General features: G+C 54.7%; 1 protein-coding gene across 3 annotated transcripts in view; it reads right to left on the bottom strand.

The window, feature by feature from the left end:
• Positions 1-14,763, bottom strand: part of TTC7A (tetratricopeptide repeat domain 7A) — a 117,024-nt gene that overhangs the window by 23,935 nt on the left and 78,326 nt on the right. For all 3 annotated transcript variants that reach the window (XM_010967740.3, XM_045504873.2, XM_045504874.2), the window contains one exon: positions 1,608-1,724. In XM_010967740.3, the coding sequence (XP_010966042.1) occupies positions 1,608-1,724 (117 nt within the window). The remainder of the gene's footprint in view (positions 1-1,607; positions 1,725-14,763) is intronic.

The raw sequence follows: 14,763 nt of genomic DNA, 5'->3' as shown, positions 1-14,763 counted from the left end.
TCTCTTCCCACTCTCGGGAGGCACCTGCGTGCAGGGACACCGGGGAAAGACTGAGGGCCGCCCTCCTCAACAGTGTGACACTCAGCAAAGCCACATAACCTTTCTAGATCTTAGCTCTCTCTTCTAGAAGTTAGCATGGTTATTGTGTGGTGTTAATGAGCATGAGAATGTCAACCTCAACCTCACAAGGTCACTGTGAGGACTAAATGAGACAATGTGGGCAGGTGCCCAACACGTGCGGCTTGGAGCGGATCCACAGATATTTCTTGCCTTCCAGCCCAGTCCCCGAAGGGGGCTCTCCTAGGGCTCTAGAAATAGCCCATTTCCAGGACCTCTCATCACCTGGTCCTCGGCCCCTACCCTGAAGACCTGGACAGAAGAGAGAGGAGGCAGTCCAAGTTGAGCATTTAGCAAAGACCCAGATGTGCTGGAGGTTCCCCGAAGGAGAGCATCTGAGCAGCGCCGAGGGCCAGCGTGGGCTGGCCCAGGCAGAGCATGGGAAGGAGGCAGACAGAGGAAGGTGGCAGGTGGGGCCGGCTGGGTAGGGCAGGGCAGGCCAGAGCTTCAGGCCTTGATCCTTCACTGCCCTAAACCAGATTTTACAAGCCACAGTTTCTGCTCTGGGGCTCCATGTTTAGAAAGAATGCTACCTGTTCTTAGGAAAGCTAGGTACTGGACCCACCCTCTGGTCCCAACAATTCGTCTCTAGGTGGCCGGCCAGGCTGAGCCCTGCTCCACCCTGGGTGGGGGAATTGCCTAGAGATTCCCCAGAGATAAGGGTGTGGGTTGTGACTTGAAAAGACCATCCCCCCAAACAAACCCAACGGCCCCAACCCTGAGAGCACCTGGCAGTCCCACAGCTCTGCTTGCTGCTTCCAGAGGGGAGGCAAAGGCCAAGCCCTACACGCCAGGAGAGCAGGCTTCAGCTTAGAGGGGTCCCACCAGGACCGCCTGGACAGCAGGCAACCGGCCACCCAGCGAACAGGAGCTCTCTGCCAGCTCTGGGGACAGCTCCTCTCCCCAAAGGGAGCCAGACTGTGCATCTGCCTGATGTGTCACAGCCTGTGAGTGGCAGACAGAGGGGCATCTAAATGCAGGTCCCCCTCACACTGGAGACTGGCCCTCACCCTCACATCACCCAGTTGCCAGGTGGTTCCCCAGTTTCTTTCTGAAAAGTCCCTCACCCCAGAGCCTCCTTCTGGCAGTTTCCACCCACCGGTCCCACTGGGCCCTGGAATCTTCCAGGCCCAAAGGCCTGCAAAGAAAGGGCTGAAGGATGACTTCGGGGCCTCCCCTTGCTGGGATTGCTGGCTGTGTCATCTCCCCAAGGCCTCTGGGGACCACACTCTCGTGGGTGTTTGCATTTTCACAGGGACTCTGGGAGCCCAACAGCCTCTTATAATCCCCAGAGGAATGTCCCTAAAGGTGTGATTTACAGGGCTGTCAAAGGCCCCAGGAGGGTTAGGTCCCATTCTTGTTCATTCTCACCGCCCCTACCCACCAGGCATCGTGACCACTCAGCTGTGGGCTGTTGCCGTGGCAACCACTGCCTCCCAGGTCTGTCCTCCACCCTCTGGCAACCCGAGGAACTGTGACCAGCCACTCACCCCAGCTGGGAGAAGCTGTACAGGGTCTGCCACAGCCGCAGCATCTGTCTGCAGGTCACAAGGGCTTCCTCTGGGCCTTTCAGTACCTGCTCCAGCTTCACTTTGGTGAACATCAGGCTGTGGGGAGGGAGAGCAGCAGTCAGAACGCCCCTGAGGGGGCCCCCTGTCCTCTGGCTTTCCTCCCAGGGTGGGACCCCAAAGGATTCTGCCCCACCAGAGCAGCCCACATCTGCAAGCCTCAGAAGGGAGAATGCCCACAAGCAGGGCAGCCTTGGCTGCACCCCTGGATCATGTGCTCTGTGCCTCAGTCTCTCCATCCTCTTTCCCAAAGCACGTGTACTCTTCTGCACTGGTCAGTGTCCACATCGCTCACACATTTGTCCCCTGATCACGTACTCTCCCACCCACCCCCTGAAGCACTGTCCAGGGTGGTTACCGGTCTTGCTTTCTTTGCCCCTCCCCTCCTCAACCTCAGCTCTGCAGCATCCTCATTGAACACAGGGCAATCTTTTCACCTACACGGCCCCTAGGGCCACGATGGGGCCTTGTATACGAGAGACGCAGAAGGAAACTGACTCAAGGAATGAGGCTCAGCAAGGAACTGGTGAAAAGGTCACGAAAGAGCAGAGTTCTGCTCCCACCTTGCTAGCACATGACAGGTGCTCAAATAATATCTCCTAAATTGAACTGCAAACTTTGTTTCCTGACCCTGGATCCATGAGGACAGTCAGGTTTTACATTATCAAAGGATTCTTCAGTGAATAGCCTAAAATAGCTAGTTACCCTTATACATTCACCGGATGAAAGCTACATGAAGTTCTATTCAGTCACCATTTAAGAACACAGTTACTGTGCAAAGGGAGACAGCAACTTCAGAATCTCTTTCAACCCCAAAACCTGAAGTCCTCTGGGGTAAGAATGGTGGGGACGTGGCCCTGAGAGGAGCTGGGAAGACAGGGCTGGTCCTCGCAGGAGGCAGGACCACAGGACTGGCTGATAACTGCCTCACTTCACCCAGCACACAGCAGAGACCAACAGAAGGCTGGCTCGCCAGGGCCAGGGCGGGGTCTGGATGGGCAGTGGTGCCAAGTGCTAGACCTTTAGTGGTTGAGGAGTCTGGGGTCCTGGGCGGGGGGGGGGGGGTGGTCAAGGCAGTGGCTATTTACCAACGACTATGGAATTACTGCCGTCTTTTTACCACAGGGACTGCCAGCCACACCGATGCACACCAGCTATCCAGGCAGCCTGCAGAGAACTTGTCCGAGGCGCTGGGTCAAACGAGGCTGGGACTCCTGGTTCTCACTGGGTGGTGAGCAGTGAGGCCCTTTCATTCCTGGTGCTGCTGTTGGGCAAACCTACATGTGTCAGGCCCTGAATTTGACAGCTGCCTGGTGGCTCTGCTGGACCACCTGAGGGTGGCACACAGGCCCTTGTGAAAGCTGAGTTCCGCACGGAGAGAGGGTGCGTCCCCGTGACCGATGCTGCAGCAGGGGGCAGGCCCGTATAGGGAGGCCAGGCCTCCATGTGGACACTCTCCCCTCTGACCTTCCCCCTCAGTCAGGGCCTTGGGCCTCCAGCCTCACAAAGGACTTTGATGGCCTCACTATTCCTTTCTTCTCGCACCATGTTTTTCTCAGATTGTGATTTGCTGGTAGAAAATAAATATGATGAAGTTTACCCTGGTCCTCTTTTCAGAGGACGGGGTTTAAATTCTGGGCAAGTGTTATTTTTCTTCCTCATTTTCCCTCAAAAATGCCATGTGCCTCCTCTGCCTCTGCTCACAGGGTCCTCCCCCATCCCCACATGGCCACGCCTCTCCACTTTCATCCATTCCCCAGAGCCCAACTTTACAACCCACCTCCCCCAGGAAGCCCTCCCAGACTCCCAGGATGCCCTGTGCCTTTCTTAGAACATTCACTAATGAATCGTCCCGCTGGCCTACAAGATCCCGAGGGCAGAAAGAGTGTTCCTCACGGTGTTCCTCATGGGCAGGAACATGGTCTCAGTACCCTAGTGGGAGCTGCTGGGGACACAGGCCCAGCCATCCCCACTCCACTTTTCCAGATTCTCAAAAGGTCCAACGCTCCACAAGTACTAGGAGCCTCTGCTTTAGGAACATGAAGTAGAAGACAATTTCTGCCTTCAAGGTGGTAGGGCTGAAAATGACAAACTGCCCAGAGAATCCAGTGCTGTATTTTAGGATCAGACTCAGTGCAAGGGAAGAACAGATAAGGGGTCTTGCCGGGATTGGTGCTTGATGAAAAGGAGGGTGGGGTGGGATGTGGTTGGGAGTTTGGGGAGGGGAGAGAAGCACGGGGGCGGAGGGGGGCCCTGTGGCTGGAAGGGTAGGTGTTGATGTGAGTAAAAGCCCTTTCCTGGGGACATCCACGCTCAGTCTACTCTTGAGTCTACAGCCAGAACAGCAAAGGCCCCTGGGCAGGGCGACTGGGGGCTGGCTCATGGGACAGTTCCTTGGGAGGACCAGCATTCCCCTGGTCCCAAATCTTCCCAGACACATCTCCTCTTCAGCAAGCCCCTCTCTACCAGGGCTCTTCCTGCTTCTGCTCCCTGCATCCCTGACCACACCGTGTGCCTGGAACAGAAGTGGCCAAAAAAAGCTGAGCTGGCAGTACAGTGACTTCTACCAACGCTGGCTTCTTATCCTCATGGCTGCTGACATTCCATTAGTGTGAGTGACCCAGAGTGGAATTTCTCAACCCAACCACATCCTTTCTGGGCTGAGGCAAGCGCTCCAACTGTCACCCTCTGGTCGGATCCTTCACTCCCAAATCTTGGGAGGTTTCAGACTAGCTCCTGAGATTTCCTTGGTCTTGCTGTTCAGCGCTACCAGAAGAACCTTCCTCAACAAGGAGCCCTGTCCCGACTGTCCATGACATCAATCCAAACACCTTTGTGTGCTACCTTCCATTCCTGCCGCCGCTCCCCGTGACCCTGGGCACCTGCGCGCTGCTCACGAGGTGTCAGCAGCTCCCTGGACTGCAGGACGGGCTCCTGGCCTTATCGGTGCTTTGTTTCACGTTTTCGCCCCTCTGGGGCTCACCCTTCCCTTCTGACATCTGCTCAACTGCTAACCAGATGTCACCCTGACTTTCTGTGTGTCCCCACAGGGGGCTGCACACAGCCCCGTTCCAGGGTGGCCCATACTATGTCGTGGGGATGTGGTCATCCGCACACAGTGAGCACGCCTCTAATGCACCGCTGAACCCTCTCCCACCTGGCAACAGGGGTCAGCAAACAACTCCACTCCTCACCGCTCTTCTAAGACAATCAGACCCCCTCCATCCCATCTGCCAGGATGGGTGGTCCAGTTCTTTAAATAATGGTATGAGAAGGCTGGCAGAGTCCCAGGGTGCCCTGTGGCTGGTGGGGCCCACATAACGGGCCACGGCCTCATCAGAACACTGCGCTTCCTGGGTAGGGCCGTGGGGAGGCCGCTGGCAGCGGGAATGGGGAATAGAGGCGGCAAGCCCAGGCTGCCCACCCGCTTCAACCAGCCCAGCTGCTACCATACCTGTTTTATATGCTAAATGAGTCTAAAATGTGATCTGAAGAAAGGATTCTGAGACTTAAAAAACCTACTATTTTAATCCAACGGTTCCAGCCCTCCTCTGAGAAGTGTGACCACCCTGTCCCTCTTGGAATATTCAGGACAATCTTCAGTTAGCACTTAATTACAACCTCCCTCTCACATTTTTCTTTTTTGCCACAAAGGCTTATGTGTTTAATGATGAAGATAAGCTCGTATCAAGCATTTTCAAATTCAGATACTCTAGAAACAGCTTGTGGCCAGTCCTGACTGTAGATGGTTAAATTACTATTTATCTTGTCCTGTGTCCTGCCATGTGTCCCCACGTGGATGGTGAGTGCCTGTGGGACAGGGCCCCACCTCCCTCCCCGTCAGCGTCCTCTTTGCTTTCCCAGGGCCTGGCACAGAGCTGAGCACACGGTGTCTGCTTACTACTGTGAAAATGTGCATTGTGACAACCAGCCAGCCATGTCCTGGGTCTCACAATCCAAGTTAAATCAGAGCTGACTTCTGACAGCACCACTTCCCGCTGCTGGGTCCTGGCTAGGAGGCAGGCAAGGAGTCTGCTCACTTGATACCTCAGTAATACACAGCCAACAAGCAGAGTGCTGGCTGATGCCATTTTAAGCTGCCCAGAAACAAAATTTCACAGGACCTGGGGAGGAACAGGGTGTTCTGGACGTGACACGGAGGTGCCTGGCTTCTTGTGACTAGGGGGTCTTTATCCCAGAGGACGGCCACCCAGGCAGAGCCAAAAGCACAACAGAGGCACGTCTCTGAGACAGGAAAGCCTGTGATACTGGAATCTAGCAGCCCTCCAAGCTGCTGACAAAAGCTATTCCAGGGAGGAATGGCCACCTTGCTGTCCTGACCCGGCACGGATGTCATTCAGTGGACAGACACTGGCCCCGAAGTGAGAAACCCGAGCCAAAGTCTCAGCTTTGCTGCCGCCCAGCTGGGCTTGTCACAGGTTCCAAACCTGTGAAATAGGAGTGAAGTCTCCCGCCCTGTCTGCCCCAGGGACTCCTGCAGGATGAACTGTGATGACCCAGAGGCAGCAGCTGAGAAACCCACAGCTGTAGTAAGCCCTCAAGCACAGGCCTGACCGAGGCTTCAGGAAGAGATATCTCTAAAAATGCAGGCCCAGCAGACTCCTAAGAGCAGTGTCCAGGCCAGATGCTTCTGCAGGCTCTCAGAAAGCCCCAGAGCTTCGTGGCCTATCCAGCCAGGCTGGTGGTCCTCATAGACCCTGGGACCCAAGATGGGCTTGAGAAAAGAAGAGGATCAGAGAGGATGGACAGACCCACAGCCAACTGCATCAGGGCAAAGCAACCTCAGCTGTGACCCCCTCTTGCAAGCACTCTCTGTTTTTTAAGAGGTAGAATAAACACGGAGGTCTTTTAAGGCCAAATGCCTTTGTCTCCTCGCCATTGCATCTGAAGGCAGATGTGAAAGTGATTATTCTCTCTGGGGAAGGCGAAGGAGCAAGGATCAGTATAAACGCCATGACCTCTGTCCCAGCTGCAGGGGATGCGGGGAGGAGAGTCCTGGGTCCTGGCACTCTCCACAGTCCAGAGGCTGAGGCACGTGTGCCCTGTTGCTAGCAAGAGGCCCGGTGCAGCCACGAGCCCACCCTCTAAGAGACCATGCCCTCCCTGGCTGCCACCAGAGCCTTGGCAGCCCACGCCGGCTACCCTACACCCAGGCTCAGTGCTTTCTCAGCCACCGTCCTCACCACACACCTCATCTACCACTGCTCTGGTCAAGGTGGGGACCTGCCATCTCCAGAGTCACCTGCACAGGTCAGCACTCGGGGCCACAGACAGGCGCTCATGGGACCTAAACAGAACCAGCTCCTGCCAAACTGTGAACTCTCTCAGCCCTGCAGAGTCTGTCTGCATCTGGGCCAGCACTCTTCCCATGAGGAAGACAGAGACCAGTGAGGTCAGTGTCTTCGTGTGTCACTGCAGATCTGGTTTTTGCCAATCTTCCTGATCGCTCTGGCCAGGGGCTGGTGATGGAGGTTCCCGGGGGAGGCATGGGTGGGTCTGGCACCTGCCCCTTCTTCTCTCTCTTCCCAGTCCCTGCCTGGCCTGAACTCCTGAGGCAGGATCAGCCTGTTAATTATTTGTCAAAAAGATTAAGACTTGGAGCTGTTCCCATTTGAGGCCAAGACAAATCATTTCTTTCCACTGCTCTGAAGAGGAAATACCTTAGGGTGGGCCTCCTCAGAACTGCGTGAGCATGAGCCTTTCCAAAAACTTGAAAAAAAAAAAAGTATTTTGTAAATGGGGGATTTTTGTAACAATGGCTCTGGCTAAGCAAGCACTGTCCTGGGGTCAGAGGTCACCTTGTCCATCTCCCATACCCAGGGCCTCCAATCATTTCCCCCTGCGTCTTGCCCCTGCTCCTCACCCCAGCACCCCACTCTTGGTGGCAGGCGGATGCTGGCAGAGCAGAGTTGGCTGCAGAGAGGGACACGGGCTGTGTGGGTGGCAAGCACAGCAGGTCCACATTTTTACTTCCGTGCTCCTTGAAGGAAGTTCCCTGTAAAATTTACTCAGCATGAGCAATAAACACCTGAACACAGTAACTGCTGTGTACCAGAGGGAGCCACCTCTGGTCCCTGATTCATGCCCCATCAAACAGGAGGATGTCGTGCTGAAACATGGCCTTTGGCATCAGACAATGTGGGTAGACCTCCAGGCCCTGCTGCTTCCTAGCACAAGCTCCTGCCCCTCTGAGCTCTACCGGCTGTCTGTAAAGCAGGGATAGTAATGGCACCACCACAGACAGCTGTCGGAGGACTAAGGGCAGTAGAAGCTGTAAAGGCAGCCAGCCCTGATGCCACCCATCAGGAGAGGCCAGCTGTCACCCTGAGATTGCTCCATCACCACTGGTCTTTTCCACAAGACTCTACACTCAGGCAGGGACCATGTATTTCCTATGTTTATATACCCAGTGCCTCACCTAATGTCACTTAACAAATCTCGGTCGGGTAACAGAAGAAGGAAGCTGAGTCACAAGGACTGAGGCCTGGAAAGCTGTAGGGTCCCCAGGACCAGGAATCAAGGAAGCAAAGCCGCAGTGCGTCCTGTGGAAACTCTCCGCTCTTCCTGGTCCTGCTGCCCCACCTGTGTGCCCCGCCATTGCCATCGAGGGAGCCCTCCGAGGTGGGGGAGGGGGTGGCAGCAGGTATGGTGAGTGGACCAAAGCAGGTATTTTGTCTTTAAAGGACAGTAATTAGTAATTCCAGCTGATGGCTGTGCTGTGCAGTTTTAATAAAGAGTTCTATTTTTATAGAAAACACATAATTGAGTGGAAAAAGCAGGCTATTCTCTGAGTCAGGCAGACACGCCTCTGGAAAGTATAACTCCTCAGCCACGAAGCCAGAGCCTGTGCACAGCGTGGGGTTCTACAAGAAGTGGGTCTCATTCCGGAAAAACGGATCCAAGTCTGATGACCCAAGTTCAAACTCCAGCTTCCCTTCTTCTAGCCATGTGAGCCCCTGAGAAGTCATTTTAACTTCTCAGAGCATCAGTTTCATATCTGTAAAAGGGGAATGGTAGTATCACTAGCTCGGGGGGATTGCCATGTAGAAACAAAGTACATAAAAGGTCTAGAACTTGCTAGAGGGATCAGTCCACGTGTGCCCTATCGGATATTACTGACCTAGCCCCTGTTAAGTATGGTTGCTTACTCATGTCCTCCCTGCCTCCGTTTCCTCATCTGGAAAGTGGGAGTAACAACAGTTCCTCTACCTCCCAGGGGTTGCTGAGGGGATTAAATAGTTAATGCATGTGAAGTGCTCGGAGAAGAGCCTGGCACAGAGCCAGGGCTGGGTGTCCTGTTATACAAGCTGTTTGCTTCTTGGTGTGTTATACTGCCCACCACTGCAAAGGGGAGTCCAGCTCTACTTTACGGGCACGGATGCAACTCCTGGGCCCCATCCCAGGGGCAGAAAGGCTTTGTCTCAGGGCTGGGCCACTCCTGCTGGAAACCCGTGGGCCCCAGGCCACAGTGCCTACCTCCAACACGTTCTGATAGCAGGGAGGTCAGGGAGTGAGGATCGGGGAGCAAAGGGCTAAAACCACTGTAAAACAAAGAATTCCTCTTGGAAAAACCCCGCAAATCACCTTTATTTCTTTTCCTTCCTCTTCCCCAAACAAAACAACCTAGATTATCCACCTTCCTATCGGAGGACGCCATCTGACAGCAGGGTCACACGCAGTAAGACCACAGGAGGCTCCCCAGAACAACCAGCGAAGGGAAATGCTGAATGTCAGGCTGGCTTAGTCGATGAGGAACTGACCTTTGGGAAGAGCAGGCCGGTGCCAGTGATTATGCCTGGCTTTACACTTCCCTCAACCACATGGCCTGTGAGTTTACCCCGTGGCTCCTGTCCCCATCAGGGGCTGTGGCAGCCAAAAATGTTTAATGAACTTGGCAAAGTGATAAACTACGTCTGTGCTAATACCTCTGATCCCAGCCCCCTCACTGGAGGGCTGGTATTTTAAGCGTCCTTTTGATCTCCGACAAGTCACTGGGTTTAAGTCAGAGATATTAACAGAAGCCCCAGGACTCTGATCGCTTCTGCTGGGTGGAAGGCACCATTAGAAATTTATCACAATGCAACCTGAGAACAAGGTGAGGAAGGCCAGGTAGAGATCAGAGTGGTGCCCTTGAAGCCAACATTGGCCTTCACCAGACTCAGACTCAGTCAAGGTCTGGCTCCAGCTAACACCTAGTTATCAGCTCAAAACATTATCCAAAACAGCCCAGGTTTCCTGGGGGAGATGCTATGACTGGTTCCATTTGTTTACAACTGGCAAGCTCTGGCTTGTCTAGAGGGCCATACAGTTCCTGCACTGGAGAGCGCCCCCTGGGGCTCTGACATCCTTTCCCCCAGGACTCGCCCAAGTGCCCCAGGACCTGAGCTGGGCAGGGCAGAAACTCCCAAGAGGGGTGGGAGGCGGGCCCTGCCACAGTGGGGAGGGGAAGGGCAAAATGGTTTGCTCTTCTGTCAACAGCCCCAGCCCGATGGCCTGGACTTTCAACAAAACCAGTCTGGCAGGCTGCCAGGCCTGGGGTGGGAGCAGTGACTGACAGACTAGTTATTGGAAAGCTCCCATCATTAGCCCCGGAATGTTGTTTGGTTACTATGGCGACGTTTCCTCCAAGCAGCCTGACTAAAGCACAAGGAATCTGTTACCTAAAACCAGCACCCCACAGAGCCCATGGCTTCAGGAACCAAGCTTATCAGTGGCCTGTTCCCTGTGACCCTCTCCAGCTGGGCCTCCCAGCTGCCTCTCAATCCCAGAATGAGAAGGGACCAGCAAAGGCATCTCTGCACTTGCCATGGGACCTCTTGCATTCCGAGGCCTGGCCTGGCTGGGAACCCATGTCCAAATAGGGAGCCTGCTGCCCCCTTGAGGCCCCCTGCAAGCTGGCCAGCAACAGCCTGGCCAGCACATGTGTCCAGGGCTTAGTCGGAAGCCCTCCGGAAGGAAGCTGCTTGGGCGTCTGGTTCCCACTGTGCCAGGTTCACACTGTCCCTGCAGGGCCATCAGTCTCTGTCTCATCACATTTCTGCCTTTTTAAACTTGAGCTCCATTAACTAAAGGTCACCCCAACAGCACAGAAATCAAGATCCTCTTTGCTTTGCTGTCTAATCCGTGAATTCAGGAGGATTTTTAAGTCAACTCCACGAAAGCTGGGTTTTTCTCTAGGAGTCTTGAGACTGCCCAGAAGAATGGTGATCTCTTGTGCAGCTAAGGAGCTTAAACACGTTTTCACAGCTTCCCCTGCCCTCGTGCACAGGATGCCCGAGGCCCACCATGTGCACTGCCCCTGTCAGGTCCCACGTTATGGTCTTCTGCTGTTTGTGGGCGCCTTCCAGACCCCCTATACTGCTGTCCTTGAATGCAGTTGTAAACCAGCTGTGAAATCTTTTCTTGTCTGAGTCTCACAATAGACCTAGGAGGCAGAGGGAGGCAGGACAGATGTCACTCTCTCAGCAGAAGAGAAAATGGAGGCACAGGAAGGAGGAGCAAGCTGCTGGAGGTAGCACAGGTAAGTGACAGGCAGGGACCTACTATGGCCCCCACATGGGGACAAGCTCACCAGGAAAGCATCCCACCAGCATCCACCCTGTGCCAGGCCTCCTCCAACCCCGACACTGGCCCACCGCCCTCTCCTTCACTAAGGCAGCCTCTGCAGAAGGGAAGAGTCTCTACAAGGTCTCAGCCACTGGGGCAGCTGTCGGCAAGGCGCTGGGTGGCAGACAGACCCAGACCAGCAGCCTTTAAGTGCCCAAAATACAGACCTTGTTGGGGATGCCAAGGTCAGGGTGAAGGGGGTTGGGTTTTTTTGCTTAGGTGCAGTGATATTTATTGAATCAAAGGTTTAATGAACTGCCGTGGCAACAGCTGGAGCCACACACAGTCTGTTCCCAAAGCAGGGAGCAGCTGGAGAAGCAGGAGGCAGTTTCAGTTGAAGAGCAATGACATTCTTCAGTGATCCCTGACCGGTAATGGACTCAGTGACATTTCCTGCTAATCCCTGGGTTTCATCCATGGGGAAAAGTATTGACTTATTTGCAACTGTGAGCTGTGCTCACGCCCTAGGGTCACTACACAGTGCTATGTAGCAGGTGGATTTTCCACCCCCACACGCAACTCTATTAATATGTATATGTATTTTTTTTTGAAGGTGATTTTTTTTTGCTTAAGACAACAGAAGTGTGTTCTCTCACAGTTCTGGAAGCCAGAAGCCCCCGATATTTTTACTGGCTAGTTTTGCAGCCTTGAAGGGCTGGCTCAGATCAGAACAGAGCTCCGCATGGTCGTGGAGGTGAGGGGCTCGCAGTGGCTCAGAGATAAAGACCCTGCTACTGCTTCTCTCTCCCTGCCACCCCTAGACAGGCAGACTTCACACAGTGAGGCACCACTGGGGAATGGGATGCTCTGGTTCCCAAATGCTCCACAGGAGGCCTCTCTGCAGTGGCAGAGAAACACAGGAACCCCAAGGAGACCTCTGGGGATGGGACTCAAATGTTGTCCTTCCCTGGGTTGTGACCCCAGGCCCCAAGAGCTGTGGAGACCCCTGCAGTGGCTCTGTGGGGCTGGACTGGGGAGTGCTATTCCCACAGCAGAGGCTGCCCCTGTAGAAGGCTCCTGCCTGCAGAACTAGGGACACAGAGTGGCAGTTATCCTACACACTGACCAGCAGCACAATCTGCACCTGGGCCTCCCACCTTTCTTGGGTGTAGGACCCCTCTGAGGCTCTGCTGAAAGCCATTTCCATGGATGCAGGCACACAGGTGCAAATGTCATAGTTCCGGGCCAGGCATTCCTGGAAGCCCAGAAGTCCACCCACAGGCCTGCTAGGGGGTCACTAACCTCACAGCAAGGACCACTTCCCCCACATCCCCATGAAGATGCTTTGGTGAGTGAAGCATTTCCTGGTGAAGGAGTTGGCACCAGAATGAGGAGGGAAGAAAGGTGGGGTGGGGAGTGCATTTGGGAGAAGACGGAGAAGACACTCCCACACCAGCCCAAGAGCCCGGGAGGAGGGGGAAAGACAGCGGGAGGCAGGCGGTACCCCTCAGGCTGGGCTGGGAGGCGCTGCCCCCATGTACCAGACAAACCCCACTCCCACCGTGCCTCACAGAGCGTGGGCTCAAGCAGACTGTGAGGAAGTGGTGTCAGCCTCCCCACATCAGGCCAGGGATATGATTCTGCCAGTAGGAAGTACGCAGCCCAGAAGTTAGGAAGAGACGTGGCGCAGTCAGATGGGAGATGCCGGACTGGGAGCCTCCTCCACTGGGATGGGGTTGGAGTGGGGCCAGGGGGCAGCGTGTGGACCCCCTTGCCTGGCTCCCATGGGGCAGCTCTATTCCATCTGCTTACGTCTCCATTTACTGATAAGATTTCACTCGGAAAAAGGACTTGCTGAAAAATGACGTCTGATGCCTGGCCTAGCCTCTCATTTCTTCTGTGACACACACTCTGACCCCCTCCCCACTCTAGGATTCTAACCCTTTTTTGGTGACAGTTTCTCTTTCTACAGAAGCCTAAGTGACAATACATACACACATGCCCACACAAAGCCAGAGGCAGCATGAGAACGGAGCTTTGGAAAGTCAGGTAACTGGTACGGGAAGAAGAGAACCTTTGTCCTTCGTGTATTTTCATAAAAGCAAAAAATAAATTTCTACACAGTAAGTCTCACTGTATTGTACTTGGGATTAATGAGACAAGGTAACTAATCCCTCATCCACACACACTGTTTTATCCATGTTGAGCATTCCCTAAGCTACCTATCTTTTAAAGTGAACTGATTTCGATTTTAATAATCTTTCAAGTACAGGGTTGAGGCCAAGAGCCAGGGCTGTCTCCCGAACACAAAGAACTGGCTATGTGGCGCCCGCCACGCACTGCCTCTGCTTACACCTGGCCGTGAGCAGCTGGCACCCACCTGGGCCAGGTCAGTGGGTCAGAAGTCAGGGTGCTGCGAGCCGGCAGTCAGTCTGGATGAGGGTAAGCAGGGTTGATCTGCAGGATGAACACCTGCCCTTGGCCTTTTACCCCCGGGGCTCCCTCTTCAGCAGGACACACTGGGGAGCTTACAGTTAGGACGCTGTCACTCCCAAAGCACCTTGCCTGAGCCTTGACAGGCAGGAAGCCATCCCCAGCAAAACTCACAAGCACAGCCATGGAGGCGTCCTCTTAAGGAGGCCAAAAGTGCGGGGAAGCCTGAGCCTTGGCCTCAGGGTCAGCGCCGCCCCTGCTGGGCAGGATACACAAGAGAGACTCCTGGGCTCTCCTCCCTGGGCCGGGCGGCCTGCAGCTTCCCTCCATCACCGATTACGTCTGTGGCTCCCACCAGTTTCCCTAATTCTTTGTGAACCTGCTTCTGCTGCTAGCATGAGTCACCTCCCTGGGTACCAGCACTGTGCTCCCTCCTGCAGTCCAAAGCAGGAAAGCCTTTGACTGGTTCTAAATGGCCCTCCTTCAGACCCTAAGGTGGGGCACAGTGGGAGTGGGAGCGCTTGTGGCCCCACACCCTGGAATCACAGGATTCAGAGAAACTAAGTCTATTACCCCTAGTATCACCTGCCCGGGGGAGGAGGGCAGAAATCCCTCTCATTCCCTGTCACCGAGCAGTGCGCCCTCCTGCCACAGCTGGCCCAGTGAGGCTCCTGTTCCCCAGTGTCCTGGGTGGGTGGCAGTAGGTCCTCTGTGTATAGTCCTGCTCCAAGCACCACTGTGTGGGCCAAGTGCAGCGTGAACCCTGCTCCACACAGAGACTGAGGGAGAGGCCAGGACTATCTTGGAGGAAGTTAACCCCTTCCCCCCGCCTGCCCATGGCCTGCCCGGCCATAGGAGGATGGGTCACTTGCCTCCACCTGTGCAGCCAGTGTTAGATCCCATCCTTGGCTGGTTGTGCCAGGGTTATGATTAGGTTCCACAATTTAGTGTCCCCATGAGGCTCAAATGAGGAGCCCAGGGTGGGATGGAACATGTACTGGAGCACAGTTTCCTCAGTGGTTCACACAGTTACTGCAGAGAGCGCCCCACTCCCTACATGGCCCCTCCTGGCATAGAA

Source organism: Camelus bactrianus, chromosome 15, assembly GCF_048773025.1.
Source record: "Camelus bactrianus isolate YW-2024 breed Bactrian camel chromosome 15, ASM4877302v1, whole genome shotgun sequence".
Classification (NCBI taxonomy): Eukaryota; Metazoa; Chordata; class Mammalia; order Artiodactyla; family Camelidae; genus Camelus; species Camelus bactrianus.
The sequence above is the reverse complement of the archived record's forward strand: the minus strand, read 5'-3'. Positions and strand labels throughout refer to the sequence as shown.